At 42.6% G+C, this 25,082-nt stretch overlaps 1 protein-coding gene across 1 annotated transcript in view; it reads right to left on the reverse strand.

The window, feature by feature from the left end:
* Positions 1–643: 643 nt before the first annotated feature.
* The window catches only part of CDC25C (cell division cycle 25C), a 36,618-nt gene continuing 12,179 nt past the window's right edge, over positions 644–25,082 (reverse strand). Inside the window, exons 6-17 of the mRNA XM_069972910.1 lie at positions 23,326–23,359; positions 22,130–22,201; positions 21,701–21,796; positions 11,321–11,464; positions 10,324–10,413; positions 8,221–8,403; positions 5,062–5,163; positions 4,138–4,200; positions 3,763–3,861; positions 2,509–2,642; positions 1,605–1,716; positions 644–997 (exon numbers count right to left, since the gene is read on the reverse strand). Of these exons, the coding sequence (XP_069829011.1) occupies positions 857–997; positions 1,605–1,716; positions 2,509–2,642; positions 3,763–3,861; positions 4,138–4,200; positions 5,062–5,163; positions 8,221–8,403; positions 10,324–10,413; positions 11,321–11,464; positions 21,701–21,796; positions 22,130–22,201; positions 23,326–23,359 (1,270 nt within the window). The 3' untranslated portion in view covers positions 644–856. The remainder of the gene's footprint in view (positions 998–1,604; positions 1,717–2,508; positions 2,643–3,762; positions 3,862–4,137; positions 4,201–5,061; positions 5,164–8,220; positions 8,404–10,323; positions 10,414–11,320; positions 11,465–21,700; positions 21,797–22,129; positions 22,202–23,325; positions 23,360–25,082) is intronic.

A 25,082-nucleotide genomic window follows, 5' to 3' on the forward strand; every position in this document is an offset into this window, starting at 1 on the left:
GTTTGCAGATAGTCATGATTAAAGAATCAATACTAACCCATCCACCTCGTGCAGCATCACTAGCTTTCGGGCAGCCACCAGCCTCCTGCAGCTCCTGACTGGCTAAGCGGGTACTTCACGTTGGAATGTGATGATGCAGGAAGCAGGGAGAAACAAGAGACCAGCGGCTGTCAGAAAGCTAGTGATACTGCGCTGAAGGGGGCACGTGGACAGGCAAGTACAAATTCTTTACCATGCCCCCCCCCACCCCCTCTGCAATGGATTTTTAAATTTGGTTGATGTTCCCCTTTAAAAAATGCTTATGCGCATGGTTATTTAGAGCAGTGCTTCTCAATTCCAGTCCTCGGGCCTCACCAACAGGTCATGTTTTGAGGATTTCCTTAGTATGTCACAGGTGATATAATTATACTCAGTGCATCAGGTATTATCACAGGTGTCCTTTGTATGGGATATCCTCAACCCATGACCTGTTGGTGAGGCCTGAGGACTGGAATTGATAAGAACTGATTTAGAGGAATTATGAAGATGCTGTTATGCATAAAGAACACACTTTTTACAGATTCAAGGGAAGCTGCATTTAGAAATGTAGGAAGGCACTTTTGCTCACCATTCTCATGAAGAATTGTATCCGATAGTCAAAACCTAAATTCACTTTCAAAAGTATGCACACCTGATGTGTACATGCATTTTTTTTTATTTATAGAAAATAAAATTATTTCACAGTAAGGGCAGTACAAAGGAAGGTGTCCTTCAGACGTGGAAGTAGGCACGTTCATGTTAGAAGTGATAACAATATTGCAAGGTGTTCATATTCAGGTTCTTGACAATGTAGTTGAAGATGTATCCAGGCAGTGTGCTACAGTTTCATTAATCGGGCAATTTGATCCCTTCTCTTACGTTCTCCAGCCCAGGATTTGCTTTTTGTGCGGCATTTTAATAGTTCTTGACGATAATCCTGGTGATGCATTGGACAGTAGCTTTGAGGCTCACACAAAACCTGAAAACAAGGAAAATGAATGAATGTGAATGTCAATCCTGTCACCAAAACAGCAAGCATTATAATATACTGTACACAGCAAATGCTACATGACAGAAATCCCTGTGTGTTTCCTGCTGTATTGACTACACAGCATTCCTGTCAGTCAACTTAAACTGCATTCTACTACATAGAGTGAAGACTTCACCTCTCGCAAGGTACCAAGCTTTGGCTGTCCAGGCATGATGGAAGTTATAGTTTTACAACAACTGGAGAGCAAAGGTTCACTACCCCAGGCCTAGCTGAGTGGTTGCTAACCTTCAGCTCTCCAACACCTGCAAAAATATACAAAAAATTCTCCAGCAAATCCATAGAAAGCTGCACAGATACTGCAATGGTAGATCTGAAACAAATCATGCAAATTTCCAGGAGCAGCATGCTGAGCTGCGTGGCACAGGGATTAGGAAATATACATTCTTTATTATGTTCCCCCTAACCCCTGCCCAAACAGTTTTGTTTTTTTCCGCACCACACTTCTCTTTTAATAATAGCTTTTTGTTGTTGTTTTTTAGCATTTGTTATTTAAATGTATACACACAGATGAATAGATTTTATTAATAAAGGTCACCTTATATTCTGGGAAAAACTCCTTGTATCCTCCTTTCAGCAGATAAACTTCTGGATAATAAAGACTTGGATAGCTGTTCCTGGCACGATCTTCTTCCCTCAATAAACGACACCTTTCATAGAAGAAAACAAATAGTTACAGAACTTAGAAAACTTTAGAGAAATGATTGACAGCTGCACATACACATAAAACAGGACTAAGAATAGCAGTACATATAGAATGCAGCTTTACTTTTACTGAAAGACGGCATGGGATTGTGATTTATTTTTTGGTCCATGCCACTCTAACACAACTCGGAAGTGCTCACTAACATTTTATGCTATTCCTAAATGCATAAATTCTGACATTTATAGTTTTCCATTGAATAAAATATCTATGTTGTCAAGTGTAGCTGTCATTTCAAATAACTTGAAATAAAGAAATTAGTAGTACAAGAGATAAGAAAGTTTGTAATAGGTTTTTATTAGACAAAAGTGCTTCCCTTTGTACTCTCTTGTTCATTAAGAAGACAAAGTAAATTTCATTACAGACAGGCAAAGTGAAGACTGGTTTGCTGTGTCCATTATAATGGAGGGGAGAGGGGCCGAGGGGGATAAATGAGCAGGAAGAGGTGAGAACCTGGATTCACAGGTCAGACTGCTCAATGCTGGTCTGGAAGGCAAGACTGCAGGATGTTGTGCTGTACTGGCTGCTATAACTGTGCGGGCTGGTTCTCTCCTCTTCCCGCTAAAACAAAATTGCTTAATTTTTATTTATCACTGCGTTCACACTTTCCTATTTGTGTTGAGAATTTAACAAATCGACAATGCCAAAATGTTGAGTTAGCTGCAGTTCTTTTAAGATTACAAAAAAAGGAAGAAAAAAAAACCTAATTGAAAAACTGTGCTATTATTCATTTGCATACATTTTTGGACCCCTTTCAGATGAGAACTCGCAGTGAAACACCAGTATAATGCGTTTTTCTGCCACTGATGGGGCCAAAGGACACTTGAGAAAATAATCCAACACATCTTCTGGTCGATGAAGATTCAAAGCGCCCTATATATATATAAAAAAAAAAAAAAAATCAGTATCAGTATTATAAATTAAGATTGTACAAATGAAAACAATGGCTACAATAGGGGGCAATAAAATGGGAAAGTAGAAGTAAAATAAGATGTGGCAACTGCATATTAAATAGGGCAATGCACGACAGCCAGCATATCGAACTTCGGCGCCACATGGATCCACACCAGGCTTCATCTAACTATACTTGAACCATAGCGGTCCTCAAGTGTTCCACACTTGTATGTGGACGAGCACCTCATTAGCACAAAAAAGCAGTTTGAAGCCCCCCCCCCCTGCGCCTTCATCGTTCTCTGTGGAGAGGGGAGGGGTTGAGGGAGATGAGGCACCAAAACAGGACAACAAAGTTAATTTACAGCTACATCACCGAGCTATCTTCTCCGAAGTCAGCACCGATCTCTCTGACCTCTGAATACCTGCTTTCACACAGGTCCCGCTGTGTAATCCTTTGTTCTCTGCTCTCTGCTAGCGACTAATCTCCCTCCTCCCCCCTCCGTACGGGAGCATAATAAACTTATATTTCCCCATCCCTGTGCCCTGCAGCAGAGTGTCACCACCTCACTCTAACCCTTCAATTTCTCCCGGGTTCCGGTGTTGTCACAACCCGGCAGGAACTGTCCGATGAGCCAGTCAGTGATGGGAGGGGTGCCCTGCTCCAGTCACTGACTGGCTGAGCAGGCATTCCTGAGCTGGGTCGTGATGTTGCAGCAGTGGGAGCTTCTGGCGATGGGGGTCCATAAGCGGTGATGCAGTGCTGCAGGGGCACGGGGACAGGTAAGTATAACTTCTTTTTTATGTTCCTGCACCCACCTACTCGCATTTTCACCATGTTCACATTTAGAAAAGAAAAGAGCGCTTGATTTTTTTCAGCTTCTCAAAAGATAAAGCTAACTATTATACCATGAATGGGATTAGACTAAAAATCCCATAAACAAAAACTCATCACCTGTGGAGTTGGTCAGGTGATCCCTCAAAGACAAAGGTGGGCATCCAATGAAGGCCATTACACCTAACAGCTTTATACTGTGCTCACAAAACAAATGTAAAATAGAAAAATTTAATTATTCTTAGATAAAGAAAGCAAGCACCTCACCTGGATATGGCCCCCTTCATATTCATATGGATAGCGGCAGTCAATTATATAGAACTTCTCCACCAGACTGTTGAATTCTCCATGTATTAAGGCTGCCATCTAGTGTCAAAACAGTGAACATGACTTTCAAAGACAAAAAAAGTGTACAAAACCAGTTCTTCATAGGGTTTTTTTTGTTTTGTTTTTTAACAGCCAACAAATGAGGTTTACACCAACATAAGTCATGTAATAGGCTTACACAGTTAGTTAACTTTCTATATAAATTAAATACACTTTAAGAATATCTTCTGCATAGTCTGAGAAGAACTAAGCCAAGTGATGGTAACATTCTCTATCTCAAACACATGCATTTAAATATCTGAACACTATATTTACAGTCTCAGCCGTTATGTAGCGGAGATCCTGATGACGTCCCGTCACGGTAGGCAAAGCATAAACCTGTAGAAAGGAAAAGTTGAATTACTCAACAAGCTACAAAATTTGCAGATGCACACTCCAACGGCTCTTATGGCTCCTTGAAAGGATACTACTGTCCCCCCACCCCCAAATCACTGCAGGAGACAAATTCTATAGAAGTCTATGGAGCCCATCTCCTGTTGAGAGCAGCAGGAGTAAAAAGCACTTAGAGTGTATTTCCTGTCTCTTTCTAGTGAATGGCACAGCTCTCAGCACCCAAATGATCCTAATGTTTAAGTTGCTGCAGGTAACATATTTAGGCTATGTTCACACGTCGTACCTTTCATGAAAAGAACAGCCGATGTTTTCAATTAACACAACAGCTGTTCTTTTCATAATGCAATGATCTGCATTGAAATCAATGCAAAGAATGGACATTATTTTACACAATAGAACAGAAAAAGAAAAACGTCCCACCAACTTAAACTGCCTGCTAGCAGAGTTTAAACTCCAACGTGTACACCTTATTACACTTAAAGAAATAAAAGGAAAAAAGGAACATGGAGAAGACTGCAATGATAGTAGTATACTGAATAGTACCTACTATCATTGCAGTCTTCTCCATATTCCTTTTTTCCTATTATTTCACACAATGTATTGAACAACGGCCTACGGCTACCGTCATGGGACTAATGTCAGTCATTTTTTTCCATCCGTTGTCCATAGACTTTAATGAAATTTTCTATTTAAAAAGAACGGCCTTTTTTTCTTTAGTGCCAAATAACGGCCGTTGTTTATACCTAGTGGAAACATAGCCTTATGGCGATATGAACATATTTATGGTACGCTTATGGTAAATTTTCTGCCATATACACAGTCCATTGTTAGTGTACACAATCTCACCTTTGTAAAGTCTCCTATGAGCTGCCTGTGACTGTAATCCTCGTCCAAAGCTTTTGAAATATCTACATCACATAGCGAAAGCGTTTTCTTCAGCAATGTGCCCTTAAAACACATTGTGTAAAATAAAATCAGACAGGCAGTAATATAACATTCAGCAATAAATAGAAACATTAGAAATAAATAGAAAGTATTAGTAACAACTGTGGCCCGGTATATTGGCACAAGATAACTTATTGTGTATAAAAACGGCCATTAGTAGTAAAAGAAGGGTTGACAAAAGTAGTCTTGGGATGTTGGGTGTTAATTTGAGAGGTGCTAATTTGGACCTACACACTCAGCCAACCACTGGCTGCAGCAGTGGCCAGTAGAGATGAGCGCAACTTGAGCACGCTCTAGGCCAATTGTTCGGAATTTGAATACCATTGTCCGAAGTAGTTGATTGCAGCCATAGGGAGTCCGCAAAAACATGAATACAGCCTATGGCACACAGACTGAAAATTCTGGGACTCTGTGATTCACATCCTCTCAATTTTAAGATTTTTAATTCAATGCAAGAAATGAGAATTAGGCTGCATTCCCATGTGCAGAGGAATGCATATGGCCAAATCCACAGGATGATCAGCAATGCCATGTGGTTATTGGTGACGGCATGGGTTGATCTCAAAATGTGAAAATGCTGTAACAGGCCAAAGATTTAAAACAACCTGCCTAATACTGTGAACAGCTTTACCCTTCAAAACACAATGAAGGTTTTCTGTGGTCTCTGGATGAAATTTTAAATTAAATTGGAAAGAGCCAGGTGCATCTGCACTGGAAAAAATCTCACCTAGGTGCATTATAAGGAGAGTGCAAACTGTCAGAAGAAGTGTGATGTTTTGGGCAATGTTCTGCTGGGGAAAAAAACCTGATCCTTACATTCATGTGGATTTTACTTCTCACGTCTCACCTAAACACTATAGACCCAAATAAACCCCTTCAGGTCACCAATATTTTTAAATGCCAGTGACCTTTCTGCCACTGTTTAAACAATGTTCAGGAGTAGTTTTAAAAATACAGGAAAATTCAAGGTGACGACAAGAAGGCAAGGTTAATCAGAAGAACAAATGGGGAAAAGCGTGCAATAGCGCATTTTACTCCCAGGCTGGCAACAATCTCCATCCGGGAGGCTCCATTCTAAGTATATGTGGCGCTGGATGGAGAAGATTGCCTGTGGAGACGTGAAGCGTGCTGCCACATGCATATCAATGCTCATTCTACTGACTGGTCGGGGTCTCAGCAGCGGGACCCAGATTGATTAAAATACTTGACGTCAATGTTATTCTTTAAGTATGCTTTAAAGTTAATCTGTCAGCTGCAAATGATGTTTCTCCTGACACTGTTAGATAGCTGTTAGGTCAAGTCGATACATGGTACATCATATATATCGGTCTTTGCTTCCAGAACGTAGAAAAATATTTTTATCAAAGGGGCCTCCCAAGCTTCTGAAATGCTGCATGCTGGAATGCATCCTCGAGATATGGATGGTTCGATGTTGTTATAAGTATTCTCAGTGTTGTTGCAGTGTCCCAGAGTGGGGGTCCACTGCTTCTGAGTAAACATATATAGGTCAGTACTATGTATGTGTATGCTCTGAGACTAAAGTCCGTGGTATGCTGTCCCCACCCCCAGGTGTCACTGTGACGTGCACCTTATGTTACACACCTGAAGGAGAAACTGTAGAGGGTTAACTGATTTCTGTATTGATTATATGAGTCATGCCTCTGGTGATTTCTACTGTAACCAATCCTTGAGTTTGCTACCTCAGAGGTCTCCAACCTATCAAAGAGGGTTTTCTTAGTTCACTTGTCCTTAGTTGGGGAAGGTTGTTCCAGAGAGAGTGAAACTAGAGAGCCTGCTGAGGAGAGTCTTCCAGGACTTGGCCTGAGGCCAGAACTGATTTGTGGGACTATTTCCTATTTGTCACCTGTCACTCTCCTAGCCATGTCCGGCTAGAGCACCTCATGGTGAGGCCAAGCTGAAAAGGTGGGACTAACCCTATCCACACTGGGCAGCATCTTCAAAGTTCCTGATGATCACTCCTGTCTTTGTCCTGTAGTTAGGTTATAGCATATTGCCGACAGCCTGTACTGCAAGTTCTAGGTTTCCTAAGGATTTGCCCTAACTGCTAGCCCCTGGTCCTGTGTCACTCGGTGCCCACAAGATAGCTTAGGTGGATGTTCATTCCTGTCAACGTAAGACTCTTCTTCTAACAGACCTAACCTCTAACCGGCAGCCCACTGTCACCACCGCTAAGACAGCTAAAAGGTTATTCCAAGTCACTACCACTAAAGACAAGTTTATTCAAGTGTATACTACATCCAGAAAACTGTGTCAAGTGCTTATCTATATTCCTACCAGTGTCAAAGAGATTTCAGTAAAGACTTTATTGGTTTACATTACCTGGCCTACATATTTCCTACTGCCCTATATCTGCAATACACCTGTTCTACAACCAGGAAACCTGTGTGTCAGTGTATCCAGGGGTGGGCGCATACCACCCCTGGCCACTGTTCCTAGTGTGTAGTTGGTACACCACAATCTTGCCCTGGTAATCCAACATCTAGTAACCCCAGGTCACTGCATTGTTAACTGTTCACTCTTTATTCTGCTCAGCAACAGTGATGTATTAAGGGAGGAGGGGCAGATGCTAGACAGGAAGCATGGAATAAAGTGTGCTGATCCATCAGATCTTTGTTACACAGTGGACTTATTTCAGGTTACCTGCATCCTCACAACAACACAGATGGGAGGTGGAGAAAGTAGGCATTTCAGCTTACACCATTTAAGGAGCTTGGGAATGCCTCTAAGACGCTTTGCGTTGGAGAGTAAAAGCATTTCCAACTTCAGGAACCACTAAAGGATACATGAAAGGTACCATGTGTCTCCTGAACCAGCTATATAATAGTGTAAGAAATTTGGAACGAAATTGCAACTGACAGAGACACTTAAGGGTCTGCGGCAAACGTCATGAGCTCAGATACTAAAGGACACCATAAAAGGTCTTGCTGACTCAATCACTCAACAATCTGTTTTTGGTGGCATGAGGACCTACAGAAAATGTAACCGTGGTTAGTGTTATGGTGTTGTGTATGAACAACCCAAAATGCAGAATATCCTTACTCGTCTCCTTGTTTGGCTGTTCTCATCTGCTTCAGGCTGGAGAGGACTGCTAGTGCTGCGCCTTCTTTTCACCCTAACTGGAGTTTCATTATCTTGGGGTCTCACGGTCCTCTTTAGCACAGGTCGGTCTAGTTTCTCTGGCATAGATGGTGATCTGTAAAGGCGGCTACGGTTCATAGATACCTGCACGAAGCAGAGATTACCACTAAACGTTTTATAAAAGTAAGCCAGACATTAGAAATTTCACATTAGTAAGATAGCCCTCAATTGAAAACTCAGATGCCCTGATCCAGGTTTGTAAGGTCATCCCCCAGGACACCATCCTATGTCACATCAGGAGCATGCCTAGATGTTTTCTGGGGTGAATTCACACTACTTGCTGTAAAGAAAATCACACAAGTTGGACCTGCACACAATTTACATCTTTTTACCTTGATTTTGAGGCAAACCTGTAACCCCCTGACCGCCTACCAAGCTGGTAACACCAATGGATAGATTTTTTTTATTAATGAAAATAAAAACACAGACACAGGCAACAAATGGTATGCCCTGAATGCCATTATCAGTGGTACCATCAGCATGGTAGTCTAGGGGGTGACATTCACTTTTGACCTTTCATACATCATTTTATTCTCAATTAACTACACAAAGTATACATTTATATATCATTAACAATTTTTTAAAACTTGAGTTAGGGTAGGTTCACGCTGCATGTCTGCTGTCCCTTTAACTGATCCATTTTTTTAAATGGTTACTTTTAACATACAGAAAAATGTGGTAAACCATGTGTTTGTGTGCGCTAAAATAAAAAAAAAAAAATCATTTAAACATTCATTAAAGCGACTCTGTACCCACTCTGACCCCCCCCCCCTCCAAACCGCTTGTACCTTCGGATAGCTGCTTTTAATCCAAGATCTGCCCTGGGGTCCGTTTGGCAGATGATGCAGTAATTGTCCTAAAAAAATACTTTTAAAACTTTGCCCCACCTCTCCGTCCCTCCTCCCCACCCTCTTCATCATTAGGAATGCCACTGAAACATTTTCTCCATGTTGAACATTGCACAGGTCCTTAAAGGGGTTATCGTGCGCTACAAAAACATGGCCACTTTTCCCCCTACTGTTGTCTCCAGTTCAGGTGTGGTTTGCAATTAAGCTCCATTTACTTCAATGGAACGGAGTTTCAAAACTCCACCCAAATTGGATACAACAGTAGGGGAAAAGTGACCATGTTTTTGTACGGCTGGATAACCCCTTTAACGATCCAGCCCATGTGCTGGGCTGCCACAGGTGGGGAATAGAAGGCAATCTGCCTGGAGCATTCCTAATGATGAGGAGGGCTGGGAGGAGGGACAGAGAGGTTGTGCAAAGTTAGGACACAGATACTCTTATTTGGCATGGGGCTTCAAGTTTAAAAGTATTTTTTAGGACAATAACTGCATCACCTGCCGAACGGACCGCAGGACAGATCTTGGATTAAAAGCAGCTATCCGAAGGGACTAGTGGTTTGGGGGGTCAGATTGTGGGTACAGCGTCACTTTAAGTGATTGAAGCTGAGTTCTAATATTTGGTAAGTAACTATGTTTTTCTAATTCTGGACTATTCCTTTAAAAGTAGTGTTAGAAGCATACAAATATAAACCTTACATACACAGCTATTTATCCTATTTGCTTGAGTTCTGCTTCCCTCTTTCAATGATGCAATCGGGGACTAAGTCCCCAGTAGAGTCAGCCCTCGGGTCCTAGAAGCACCCAAGGGTTGCCTGTACAATAAGATGTAATTAACTTGTACAATTCCAACACAAGAGCAACTCAAATATCAAATCCACAGAGATACAGAGGGTGGGGAGGAGGGACAGAGAGGTTGTGCAAAGTTAGGGCAGAGATACTCCCATTTGGCACGGGCTTCAAATTTAAAAGTATTTTTTTAGGACAATAACTGCATCACCTGTTAAATAGACCGCAGGACAGATCTTGGACTAAAAGCAGCTAGCCGAAGGTACAAGTGGTTTGGGGGGGGTCAGATTGTGGGTACAGAGTCGCTTTAAGATTTAATGTGTGATTATATTATGCACAACACAGTGAGAAGAAAATCATGTTTTACTTACGTTACTGACATCGACATCCTGATTCAGGAAAGGTCCACTCAGCAAAACTGCCATTGAAGAGGACAAATTAGCAGCTACTGTGGATGTATTCTTGAGAGCAAATAAAAACATGATATTAGTAGGGAAAGAAATCAGGAATAAAACCTGTGTTACACAAATATCATTAAAGGAGAAGTCCCATGGAAGGACAGAAACTGCAGGTAGGTTGTTGGGGGCAGGAAAATATGGAAGAACTGAACTCACCTGTCCCTGTGCCTCAGATGTGGCACTCCCGGTTCCCATTTGCAAGTCATCATCTGGTGACTTGCAGCTCTGCTAGCTGCAACATCACATACCCTGCTGAGCAATTGCTTGCCTAACCAATCAGTGACTGGGGCAGGACACCATCCCAGTCACTGACTGGCTGAGCAGGCTTTCGCTCAGCTGGGCCGTGACATTTCAGCTGGTGAAGCCGGGTACATAACATACCTGGTTTCCAGCAGAATCTGGCAGCTGTCTACTGAAAATGGGACCCGGAAGCAGCGCATCAGCAGCATGAGGACGGCTGAGTTCAGGTCTTTATTATTTTCCTTCCTCCACCAGCCTGACTGCAGTTTTTGGCCTTCCATGGGACTTTTCCTTCAAATAATAACAGCCAGTTCATTTCTGGTAATTGTTGTGACTGTACATGAGGAGTAGCACGGCTACTGCCCATTTAAGCCCTTGTATATGGCGTTCTCAGCAGTTTTAGGTTCAGGTGTCACTGAACTAGCGAGCTGAGCCTAGCCTCTATGTCTTCCATAGACCACACACACAGAAGAGGGGCTCCTGCTCCCCTATATTTCTATAGCACACATTCAGAATCAGCAGCAAGAAGGTCATTATAGAGCAGTACAAGCTGTAGAACCAGCATCAAGGGGTAAGATATAACACTTACTTGATCATCTCAGTGTCTGTCTTAGTTTAGAAACAAAAGATGTCACTTCATAGAAATAAAGCCTACATTTAAGATTCTTACCTCAGCCTCCTCTTCATCATCTATAGCAAAGAATTCAGAGAACCCATCAAGGTGTTCTTTGTTCTCATCTACACACATTGGAACAGTACTTATAGGTGAACCTAAAACATGTAGCTCCACCTCATACTCTGTAGAGGGATCGTCCTGCAGACATAAAAATTTGTTAAGTTCACGAAAAAAGTTCCCTATGAATGTTCAGTTAACTAGATCTGTCAGAAAAATCTCAGTGAAGAGGAGAGACTCATTCACATAGCTGTACAATGGATTTGTTTTATTTGAAGTAGTAGAAGTGGCTTCCCTATTGTTGCATTAGCACTTTCCTGTACCTTAATTCCCTTAGATTTCTTATAGGGATTTTTCAGTTGGATTCTGAGTCTTCAAAACAATGTCATGTGGCCCAGTCAAAAATGGACTTGCAACATGCAACTGGTGTCCATCTGTGGTTACTGTATTCTGTATTTCTGCTTCTATGACAGGAAAATTGAATGGCCTCCGTAAAGGGGCAGCTCAGTATTCTTTAACCCCTTCAAGACCAAGCCTATTTGGGCCTTAAAGAGAACCAATCATGGCCGAAATAAAAAAAATAAAAAAATTCTAATTAGCTGTAAATTAATATTTTATTAATATTTGTAATTGGAATTATTTAATTTTACGCCCGTGATTTTACAATATACACATTCTCTTTTCCTGTCTCGCGCCGGCTCTTTTCAAAAGAGCTGGCGCGAGACAGGAAGCTCCCGGCATGCCGAGCGGCGGGAAGGGCTCCCATGAGCCTTTGCCGCCGCTCTGTAAATACACAGTGATCCCGCGCTATACAGCGCGAGATCACTGTGTATGTCTATTGTAGCTGGGCCTATTAGTATGTCCCTGAAGATACAGACTGCCTGTGCAGTCTGCATCTTATGCGTTTACCTAATCCTGTATAGCGGAGCAGTAAGGGCGGGGGCGGCCATCTTGATGACGTCACTGGTGCGTTCCAGCGCTGGAACGCAAGGGACGTAATCAAGATGGCGTCTGGTTTAGCTGCACCGCTACAGAGGACTGGGTAAAGTATAAGATACAGACTGCACAGGCAGTCTGTATCTTCAGAAATAAACTACATGAAGATACAGACTGCCTTTGCAGTCTGTATCTTATACTTTACCCAGTCCTCTGTAGCGGTGCAGTAAAGCCGGGCGCCATCTTGATTACGTCCCTTGCGTTCCAGCGCTGGAACGCATCACTGTGACGTCATCAAGATGGCCGCCCCCGCCCTTACTGCTCCGCTTTACAGGATTAGGTAAAAGCATAAGATACAGACTGCACAGGCAGTCTGTATCTTCAGGAATAGATTTAGGGAGAGATAATCTTTTATTATAGGGACAGTTAATTTTAGGTGATTGGTTCTCTTTAATGACCAGTCTCATTTTTCAAAATCTGACCTGTCTCACTTTATGCGCTTACTGCTCAGTGATGCTTTAACATATGCTAGCCATTCTGAGATTGTTTTTCGTAACATATGGTACTTTATGTTAGTGGCAAAATTTGGTCACTATCTTGTGTGTGTTTTTTGTGAAAAACATCAAAATATGAAAATTTTGAAAAATTTACAAACTTTGAAATTCTTTGCTTCTAAAAATAGAAAGTCGTATCACATAAATTAGTTACTAAGTCACATTTTTAATATGTCGTCTTTATTCTGGCTTCATTTTGTAAACATTTTTTACTTTCTACATTTTAACCCTACAGGGGCTTGAGGATAGTATTCACAATTAGGCCGTAAAAAATGAAAAATAGAAACTTTCCAATAATATATTCATTAACATTAAATTATCCAATTTTCACAAGTAACACGAGAGAAAACGCACACCAAAATCAGTAACACGGGTTCTCCTGAGTACAATGGTACTCCATATGTGGGCATAAACCACTGTATGGGCACTCAGCAGGGCTCAAAAGGGAAGGAGCGCCAATTAGCATTGTCAGTGCAGACTTTTCTGAAGACGTTTCCAAGCACCAGGTGCGTTTGCAGTGCTCCAGTAGTGTCAGCAGAATAGAACCCCCCAAAAGTCATCCCATTTTGGAAAGTACACCCCTCAAAGAATTTATCTTGGGGTGTGGTGAGCATTTTGACCCCACAGGTATTAGAGGAAAGTATTCAAAATTAGACAGTAAGAATGAAAAAAAAAAGGATTTTTCCAATAATAAGTTTGTTTAGTTTGAAATTTCTAAATTTCACTAGGAACAGGGGAAAAGACGCACACCAAAATTTGTAACGCAGGTTCTCCTGAGTACAACGGTACCCCATATGTGGGTATAAACCACTGTATGGGCACACAGCAGGGCTCAGAAGGGAAGGAGTTAGGGCTGGGCGGTATACCGCAAAAATACCGATACCGTCACTGGGGTCGGTTAACCGACCTCAACTCTGCCAGGACGGTATCTGCGGTAATTTTGTATTTTTAGCTCCCAGAGTACCCTCTTTCCTGTATCCTCAGAGCGCTCCTGCACGCAAACTCGCGGCCCGGCGTGATCGCTGCACGTTATGTGCAGGGACGCCCATATCAGAGCGGGAGTAGCAGCAGGGTCCCGGTGAGAATGCCCGGGGGCACAGCCGTCCCCCCGCACCCGTCCAGTCCGAGCGCCGGCCCACCCCCCGTCCCGCTGTACTTGTCCTGGCCGGCGTCCCTGCACACACAGGACATTAACATGTGCAGCGCTCACCGGCCGGAGGATGTTAATGTCTTGTGTGTGCAGGGACGCCGGTGTGCGCGGGGGAAATGGAGGAGCAGCAGGGTCCATGGGAGAATATTCCTGAGTGCACAGCCTTCCTCCGCACCCGTCCCGCCGCACCTGTCCTGTCCAGTGTCCCTGCACACACAGGACATTAACGTTCAACGCTTGCTGGCCGGGACTGGTGCCGGTCCCCCCCCCCATCCCCCGGCCGCGCGAGCACTGCACATGCTAATGTCCTGTGTGTGCAGGAAGGAGGCCATGTCACAGCTGAAGGTGGAGGAGCAGCACGTGGGGGCGGCTGTCCTGTAGTTCCCTCAGTAACAGTACAGGACTATAAAATAGGAGGGATAATTGGCTGCAACAAGCAGGATAATAATTGGCTGCTGCAGCCCATGCATTCCTTCTATGTTACAGCCCTGTACTGTTACTGAGGGAACTACAGGTCCCAGCATGCAGCTTTCTGTATAGTAACACACCCCTGCCCGCCCCCCTATACAGCAATACACCCCTGTCCGCCCCCCCCCGTATAATCATACACCCGTCCGCCCCCGTTTACCCATACACCCCTGTCAGCCCCCCCCCCGTAGTCATACACCACTATCCACCCTCCCCTGTATACTCATACACCCCTGTCTGCCCCCCCTGTATACTCATACACCCCTGTCCGCCCCCTCCGTATAGTGATGCACCCCAATCTGCCCCCCGTATACTCATACACCCCTGTCTGCCTCCCCGTATAGTAGGGCAGAGAGATAGATAGAGAGATAGATAGATAGATAAATAGATAGAACTGTACTGTCACCTGTATATACTATATACCCATCATATATACTCTGGGTACCTATAGTACATGGCTATATACCTGTATATAAACGTCCTGTAGTGTGTACATAGCTGTATGCTGTATATCTGTACATACACGTCCTGTAGTGTGTACATAGTTGTATGCTGTATACCTGTATATACACGTCCTGTAGTGTGCACATAGCTATATGCTGTATACCTGTATATACACGTCCTGTAGTGTGTACATAGCTGTATGCTGTATATCTGTATATACATGTCCTGTGGTGTGTACATAGTTTGGGTTGCTGCTCATTAAGTTACTGTACTTTTTTTTAACTTTATAGAAACAAACTATCCCCAGTTTGGCACGGCCAAGTGGGTGTGGCTTGTAAAAGGGTGTGTCTTACAAAGGGGGCGTGTCATAGTTATCGTCCAATTATCGTTACCGCAGCTACATATGCGATAAACCGCGATATTAATTTAGGCCAATATCGCCCAGCCCTAGAAGGAGTGTAATTTAGCTGGAGCAAAACCGCAGCTAGTATCAGTTATTAGAATAGCAAAGTTGCTAAAAAAAAATTGAGAAGACGGGCAATCTCTGGGAGGTGACGGGCAATCTCGGGTGGTTACAGATAATCCGGGTAGGTTATAGGTAATCTGAGATGGTTAAAGGTAATCTGGGGTGGTTACAGGTAATCTGGGCCATCTGACTTTTTATCCTGTTACCAATGATTTAAGTTGACGGGATAAAAAGTGTCGGCAGCATTTGGAACAAGCGATCAGCGGTATATAGTATATACCGCTGAATGCTTGTACCAGGACCACACCAGGTGGTCCCTGATCCTTGCCCCATGCTCTCCTACACCTCCGGTGGTGGAGAGAATGGGGCTTTGATCGTGTCTAGGAATCCATCACTGTTCACAGTAATGGGGGCTATTTTCCTAATAAAAAATGTCGCCGCATTGCAAGATCCATAGTGTTTTTATCTTTTGCGCGACAGAGCTGGTTTGGGCTTATTTTTTGCGGGAAGATCTGTAGTTTCTATTGATACCAAGTTTTACATATATATGACTTTTTGAACTCTTTTATGACGTATTTTCTAAAGCGGATTAATAAAATTCTGTTTTTTTTCTTTCTTTTTTTAAATTACAGAGTGTCGTGCTATATATTTAAGGATTTATATAGATTGGGTTGTTACGGATGTGGGGATACCAAACATGTATAGGTTTTGTGTTTTTGATCTGTTTTATGAAACGGTTTATAGTGTATAAGGAATGTAATGCATTCTTATTATTGGGGGGGGGGATGTTTTGGGTTTTGGTGCACTTTTTTTTACTTTTACACTAGCGTATATTACTGTACACTAGGGTAATACTGTAAAGTGATCTGTGATCACTGATACAATACATTGTACTTCTACTGTAGTGCAGTGTATTGTATTATGCATCATGCTGACAGGCAATCTGCATAGCCATGCCTGTCAGCATGATAGCATGTCCATCGTAATCCTGGGGGCCTTTCATTAGGCCCCTGGGATTACCATGGAGACCATCAAGGGACAGGACGGCGCTGCAGGACCTCCGATCACGTGAGCATACCCGCTGCAGCCCCCGGAACCCATAACATGCCGCTGTCATGATATGACAGCAGCATTTAATGGGTTAAACTATCTGGAGCGGGGGATCCTCCGCTCATGGTAGTTTCAGGTGAGTATCAGCTGTCACACTGACAGCTAATCCCCCGCTCTGCCACCACAAGGGGGCAGCAGAGCATTCGGATACGTACGCCGGTAAAAGGCGTAGACATATCGGAATAAAGCCCATTAGTGACCGCCGTGAAAATACGTATTGGCAGTCACTAAGGGGTTCATGTAATATTTGTATTGCCAGCGCCATTACACACGCGGCGATACTAAATATGTGTACTTTTTTTTATATTTATTATTGTATTGGGTAGGGCTGGGCGGTATACCGCAAAAATACCGATACCGTCTCTGGCGTCGGTTAACCGACCTCAACTCTGCCAGGACGGTATCTGCGGTATTTCCCCCCTCCCTCCTCCTCCTCCTCACCAGCGGCCGCATGCTCTGCTCCCCTCTGTTAATCTTCCTGAGGAGGAAGACTGGAGATCTGACAGGCTGCGCACAGGCGTGCTGTGTGCTCAGTGCTGCTGCTGCTTCCGGGCGGCTCTGGAAGCTGCACGGTGTGCCCTGCCTCCCCTCTCCCGTACATAAAGTGGCTGCTGGGGTCAGGTATGGGTCGGCACATCCTCCCCCCACCAGGCACCGCACTCTGTCCCGCACAGGAATCCTCGGCGTCCCGTTATCTTTTGGCAGTGCTGGAAGCAGCCGTGTGTGACGCTCTGCCGGCAGATATATGTGCTACAACACTGAGGTACGGGGGCAGAAGATTCCTGTGCAGGAGAGAAGAAAGGATATGCAAAGTAGCTGTGCAGGAGAGAGAGAGAGAGAGAGAGAGAGAGAGAGAGAGAGAGAGAGTGCGGTGCCCGGTGGAGCATGGAGGTGCCGACCTATACCTGACCCCAAGTGTATGTGCGGGAGAGGGGGTGGGGGGGTCCAGAACAGCTTGTGACTGGGGGCAGATATTGGGTAGAAAGAGATAGATAGATAGATAGATAGATAGAGAGATAGGACTCCTATCTCTCTATCTATCTCCTATCTATCTATTTATCTCCTATCTATCTATCTATCTCCTATCTATCTATCTATCTCCTATCTATCTATCTATCTATCTCCTATCTATCTCCTATCTCCTATCTATCTCCTATCTATCTATTTATCTCCTATCTATCTCCTATCTATCTATTTATCTCCTATCTATCTCCTATCTATCTATTTATCTCCTATCTATCTCCTATCTATCTATTTATCTCCTATCTATCTATCTCCTATCTATCTCCTATCTATCTATCTATCTATCTATCTCCTATCTATCTATCTCCTATCTATCTATCTCCTATCTATCTATCTCCTATCTATCTATCTCCTATCTATCTCCTATCTATCTCCTATCTATCTCCTATCTATCTCCTATCTATCTCCTATCTATCTCCTATCTATCTCCTATCTATCTCCTATCTATCTCCTATCTATCTCCTATCTATCTCCTATCTATCTCCTATCTATCTCCTATCTATCTCCTATCTATCTCCTATCTATCTCCTATCTATCTCCTATCTATCTCCTATCTATCTCCTATCTATCTCCTATCTATCTCCTATCTATCTCCTATCTATCTCCTATCTATCTCCTATCTATCTCCTATCTATCTCCTATCTATCTCCTATCTATCTCCTATCTATCTCCTATCTATCTCCTATCTATCTCCTATCTATCTCCTATCTATCTCCTATCTATCTCCTATCTATCTCCTATCTATCTCCTATCTATCTCCTATCTATCTCCTATCTATCTCCTATCTATCTCCTATCTATCTCCTATCTATCTCCTATCTATCTCCTATCTATCTCCTATCTATCTCCTATCTATCTCCTATCTATCTCCTATCTATCTCCTATCTATCTCCTATCTATCTCCTATCTATCTCCTATCTATCTCCTATCTATCTCCTATCTATCTCCTATCTATCTCCTATCTATCTCCTATCTATCTCCTATCTATCTCCTATCTATCTCCTATCTATCTCCTATCTATCTCCTATCTATCTCCTATCTATCTCCTATCTATCTCCTATCTATCTCCTATCTATCTCCTATCTATCTCCTATCTATCTCCTATCTATCTCCTATCTATCTCCTATCTATCTCCTATCTATCTCCTATCTATCTCCTATCTATCTCCTATCTATCTCCTATCTATCTCCTATCTATCTCCTATCTATCTCCTATCTATCTCCTATCTATCTCCTATCTATCTCCTATCTATCTCCTATCTATCTCCTATCTATCTCCTATCTATCTCCTATCTATCTCCTATCTATCTCCTATCTATCTCCTATCTATCTCCTATCTATCTCCTATCTATCTCCTATCTATCTCCTATCTATCTCCTATCTATCTCCTATCTATCTCCTATCTATCTCCTATCTATCTCCTATCTATCTCCTATCTATCTCCTATCTATCTCCTATCTATCTCCTATCTATCTCCTATCTATCTCCTATCTATCTCCTATCTATCTCCTATCTATCTCCTATCTATCTCCTATCTATCTCCTATCTATCTCCTATCTATCTCCTATCTATCTCCTATCTATCTCCTATCTATCTCCTATCTATCTCCTATCTATCTCCTATCTATCTCCTATCTATCTCCTATCTATCTCCTATCTATCTCCTATCTATCTCCTATCTATCTCCTATCTATCTCCTATCTATCTCCTATCTATCTCCTATCTATCTCCTATCTATCTCCTATCTATCTCCTATCTATCTCCTATCTATCTCCTATCTATCTATCTATCTCTCTATCTATCTCCTATCTATCTCCTATCTATCTCCTACACAAACAACAAAAGTCCATGGCACCCGGGCAGTAAATAAGGAGAGTGGGTGCCACCCCTGCACTGTGGATCCTCGAGTGCAGAATATACACGTCCAAAATTAGGGTACCGGCACTCCAAATGAAGAATAAGTGTTTTATTTCAGCTCACAGGAACAAACTAGCCTTGGCTAGTTTGTTCCTGTGAGCTGAAATAAAACACTTATTCTTCATTTGGAGTGCCGGTACCCTAATTTTGGACGTGTGTGTGTATATATAATATTTATATATATACACACACACACACACACACGGAGAGACTTATCAAACATGCTCAGTTGCCCCCGGCAACCAATCAGATTCCACCTTTCATTCCTCACAGACTCTTTGGAAAATGAAAGGTGGAATCTGATTGGTTGCTAGGGGCAACAGCCAGTTTCACTTTACACCTTGTTTGATAAATCTCCCCACAGTATAAAGATAGATATAGCAAAAAATATAGGCAGCACAATAAACAAACTGTGGGTGCCAGCAGATGAATCCCAGACCTTGGATCAAGTCAGCTAGTAAAAAATACTCTGATGGTAATACAAACGTGAAAACGTGAATTTACTCCATAGAACAATGTGCAGCAAACTTCACAAGTAATATACAATGTTTTGGCATCTCCTATGCCATTTTCAAGTGCCACTTGAAAATGGTGTAGGAGGTGCCAAAATATTGTGTATTACTTGTGAAGTTTGCTGCACATTGTTCTATGGAGTAAACTCACGTTTGTATTACCATCAGAAAATGGGGTTTTCAAAGGGGTGTGGCTTTTAAAGGGGGCGTGTCATAATTATCGTTCAATTTATCGTTACCGCGGCTACATGTACGATAAACCGCGATATTGATTTAGGCCATTATCGCCCAGCCCTAGTATTGGGGGCTATGGGGCTTGTGTATAAAATTTTATTATAATTATATTTTGTGTGTTTTTGTTTTTTTTACACTTCGTGTTTTAGTCCCACCATGGGGACGTTACTGTAAAATTGCCCGATTACAGGCATATTGCATTGCAGTGCTCATCAGCACTGCAGTGCAATTTGCCTATAATAGGCAAAGCTGATCAGACTCAGCCTTAGGCTGAGCCTGATCAGCCACCGTAGCTGTGACACCAGGAGGCTTCGGGGAAGCCTCCTGACGTCACAGCTCCATTGGGACTGTGCGATCTCACCACACAGCCCTGATGGAGGACCAAGGGAGGATTTTTCCTTCTCACACCACCTATAGGGTTAACTGCCGAGATCCGGGCTCGGCATGGATCTCAGCAGTTGCCCGGCTATCACTGACAGCTGGGCCCTCCCCGCAGATGACACGGGTGCAGCTCCTACGCCCGTGTCATCCCTGTGACAAGCCGACCCGTCCATCTGCATGAACAGAATGCAGATTTGGATGTGGCGGCACGTCCATATGCGGGAAGGGGTTAAGGGCATTGCAAAAGGAGGGGACGGGCAGTCATATTGGTTCAACAAGAAGTAAAAGGACCAATGCACCAAACTGTCTAACATAATAAAATGTTTTTGGTTTTTTTTTTTTAAATAAAAAGCATACCAGAGCCCCATATTAAAGGCAATATGTGCTTCTGAATAATGCCCTCTAAAAGGATCTATCAGCTGGTTAGGATGCCCTAACATGCTGATACATTGCCTTTAATTGTCAATCTTTTGGGTAAAGCGACTCTGTACCCACAATCTGACCTCCCCCCCCCTAAACCGCTTGTACCTTCAGATACTGCTTCAGATCCTGTTTTACTCAAAGATCTGTCCTGAGGTCTGTTCGGCAGGTGATGCAATTATTGTCCTAAACAACTTTTCAACTTGCAGCCCTGTGCCAAACTGGCGTGGCCTACAGTGTCTGTGCATTAGGCTGGCACACCCTCTCCGTCCCTCCTCCCTGCCCTCTTCATCCTTAGGAATGCTCCAGCCAGGTATTTTCCTATTCATCAGCTGTGAGAGCAAGGCACATGGGCTGGATCTTTAAGGCACCTATGCAATGTTTACTGCAGAGGAATAGGAAATATCCTGCCAGTGGCATTCCTAATAATGAGGAGGGTGGGGAGGAGGGACCGAGGGGTGGTGCAAGGTTAGGGCACAGATACTCTTGGCCACGGCCATTGGGCACAAGGCTGCAAGTTTAAAAGTTGTTTTTTAGGACAATAACAGCATCACCTGCCGAACAGACCCCAGGACAAATCTTGAGTAAAAGCAGCTATCCGAAGGTACAAGCGGTTTGGGGGGGGGGGGGGGGGGTACAGATTGTGGGTACAGAGTCACTATAAGCACTTCTGACACATCTATTCTAAATAGAACAGATTCCACTTTGAATGCGCATTTCACAGAGATCCCCCTACAATGCTACGATAAAGTTCTAATCACTTACCTTGCCTCCAAATGTTGGAGATAACTGCACATCAGCATGTTCTGGGGGAAGCAGCATAGAACATGGTTTACCTGGATTCTTAAACGTTCCACTCTCCTAATGAACAGAGAAAGGGACTGTTAAGGATAAACACCCACATGGGTGAATGATTTAAAAATGCAGGGTTCTGATCAAAACATTCCTCGAAAGTCAACTTTTCAGCTCAAAAGCATTGCCTTACACTAAACAAGATTTATAGGTGTCTCATAGTGAGAACATAAATGCTGGAATTGTGCAATTGGTTGTGGGCAAGCACAAGACAGCATCTCAGATTGGCTAAAATCTTCAAAGATCACAAAGGGTGAAAGGTCACATTTTGTGCAATAGTAACAAGCCAAGGCAACAGCAGCATCTCTTTATGCCACCGCTAGGGTGCAAAGACATACTTACATTTTCCTTATTACTAGTGTTGTGACTTCCAGAAGACTTCTTAAAACTTGGTGTGCTGCAGAGAAGCCTTGGCTAATTGTGGAGAAAGCCAAATAGATGGAATGTAAAAGAAGAGGAATGATTAATCCCATCGTACACATTGATCCTTTATCAGGCCATTCAACTGCTGGTCTTTAACAACTTTGTATAAATCACTATTACACTATATGCAAGACACCACTGACTTAGAAAGGTTCAGGATATATTATTTGTACCGCACTATATAAAATACATTTGAATCTAAAAAAAACAATGCACATGAAGATAAATGGTAGGTCAAAACCACCATTAAAGAACTCAGTAGAACAGTAAATTCAGCAAATCCCAATGGCTAGGCCGTTGATTGCTTTAGTCTGCAACTTGGAAAAGGATGACAGACATAGGTCTCATAGGTCTCGTAAACTAACAAACTGATGTGCCAAAGCGGAACAAATAGGGTGGATTTAAACAACCACAAGAGAAAAGGGCCAAAAAAACAAAACGCACACAGATGGTTCCACTATACTGTTTAAAACATAACTTTTAATTGGATTACGAGCATAATTTGTTCCGGGTCCATGCTTGAAATCCAAATCACTCCTAAACCAAAGAAAATGAATGATTCTTAGCTAACTTTCTAATGACAAAATAGTGGGGTGATATTTTAAAAGAGTAACTGCATAGCTCCGGTTTTGGGCTTTTGGCCATTTTCTCTTGTGGTTGTTTCCTAGGGCTGTAAACACCTTAAGCAGCCTTAAAGGGGAACTCTAAATTTTCTGTTAAAGAATACGCTGAAAGCTATAAAAAATTTCTCTCTATAGTGTATTACCATGTCTGTGCACTTCTGCCACACTGGTGGTTGGTTGACATCCAGGAAGTAAAAAAACAAAAACAAAACTGGCCTCTGTGCAATCCACTCTGTCTTCTGCTCTCTCTGCTGCCGCCCCCCCCCCTTTTCAGTAGACAGATCACGTGATCATGTTAACAAGGCTGCCCAGAGTTCTCTTTTAATCAAAGGCGAGCCATCAGGTTCAGATTAAGTTACTGTAAGATTGCTCATCTTTAATTAAAATGTAGTACTTTCAGGCAGGTATTAATTCATTTGTCAAACTGCATGCATGGCAAGACATTACTATAATTCCTCATTGTTTATAAAGTGTTAAAATATAGGCACTCACCAATACGCTTTTAACTTTTTTTCTATGGCACTTCCTGTGAGATAAAATGAAGTTGAGAAATGTTCATTTAAATGGTATCCAAAATACAGGCAAAAAGTTCTTCCTAGTTACTTATCAATGAATACTGGACAACATCTGATAGAAGACAGCTTTATAGGGCTAGGCACAAGGTAAAAATGTACAGATTTTATTGATAGAGTAGTTAATGGAATTCCATATGATAGGGCAATCTTAGAATGTGGGTGTTAATCCCCACCAATCTTGAGAGTCACTCCAAAACATGCTGCCTTTCCCATCTCGCTGCTGGAAATGGTCTCCATTGCAAGTTTACAAAGACTAGCTCCATTGGAGAAACAGATTAAAGCAAGCTGTGGTAAGAAGCACTTATAGTAGCTGATCAAACATACCAAAATTGCTTAAAAAAAGGAAACTTTAAAAACATATACCGCAGCATACAGCAGTGGATTAACTCACTTGCGTACCAGCAAGCCATGAAAAGTTCCTGCATCATGACGTACTCGTTTGCCATAATGCGTAGGGGCTATATTAAGCAAGCTCAGAAGCAATCAGCCACTGGGTCCTCACAGTTAATGACTGTCACTCTCCGATCTGGACCCCCAGTGTGATTGCGGGGATCCCAATAGTTTTCCCTGCCTGCTGGAGGTAAAATACTTACCTCTGTGCAGTCTAATTGGCACTATTCATAGCACCGACTAGTGTTAGCAATCTAACAATTGCATGTAATAGTCCCCTAGGGGGGGCTTAAAAAGTGTAAAAAAAAAAAAAGTTTTCAAAAAAATATTACATACCTTTCCCCCAATAGAAGTTTAAATCACATATCCTTTACCATTTTACAAATAAAACATGTAAAAATAAACAAACATTTAATATCATATCATGCAGAATTTTCCAATCTAGTAAAGTATAAGATCCCAATACGCTGAACGGAGTTAACTAAAACAGTAAAAAAAAAAAAAGATTTTAAAAAAGCAATGACAAATTCCTATCTACACAAACGATAATAGTAAACATCGTACCACAAAACATGACGCCCCACTTATCCCTGTAGGTGAAATATTCAAAGTGCAGTGTGCTAGAGCTGGTGTCAACTGCTTTATCTATGCAAGCAAAGGTCGGCACGGTCTGTGTATATGCACCAAAGTCTGCAGGATGCTGCTCCCACCACTTGGTGTCACTGTCTCCTAGTACACCAGTAAGGCAAAGCTGAAGCCAAAGTGACCCAAGGGTTAACTGCTTTTTATTGATTATGTGTGTTATTCAATGATCTGCTTAATTTGTAAACTGAATGAGATCCAATCCCTGTTGAGAGTACCTCATATGCAGGGCCCTTTCCTCACTCCTAGCCTGTCAGGGGCTTTAGTTTATGTCACAAGGTAGGTTTCCCCCAATACTAGAGTTCCCTGGTGGTATAAGAGGAAAAGTGGACCCAGTTTAGAGCACATCGTACACTGAAGTTAGCATGAGAGTAGTGGAGTTAGGTTCCAGAGAGTGAGATAGATATTGTATGAAAAGAGTTCCAGAGATAGCCATGTCTGGCCAGAGAAACACTAGTGAGGCCAAAGAGGTAGGGGGAACACCTTATTCTCATATAGGGGCTGTGAGGAGAGTCTGCAGGAGGTTGTCTTCAGTCAAATCAAGTCAGTAGGCCGCTAAGAGCATCTCCATGCCAAGAACTCTACTACCAGTGCTAGGAATTCTAAGGGGTCCCCCCAATGGCTAGCTTACTCGGAATTGGG

This window comes from Dendropsophus ebraccatus, chromosome 1, assembly GCF_027789765.1.
Source record: "Dendropsophus ebraccatus isolate aDenEbr1 chromosome 1, aDenEbr1.pat, whole genome shotgun sequence".
NCBI classification, from domain to species: Eukaryota; Metazoa; Chordata; class Amphibia; order Anura; family Hylidae; genus Dendropsophus; species Dendropsophus ebraccatus.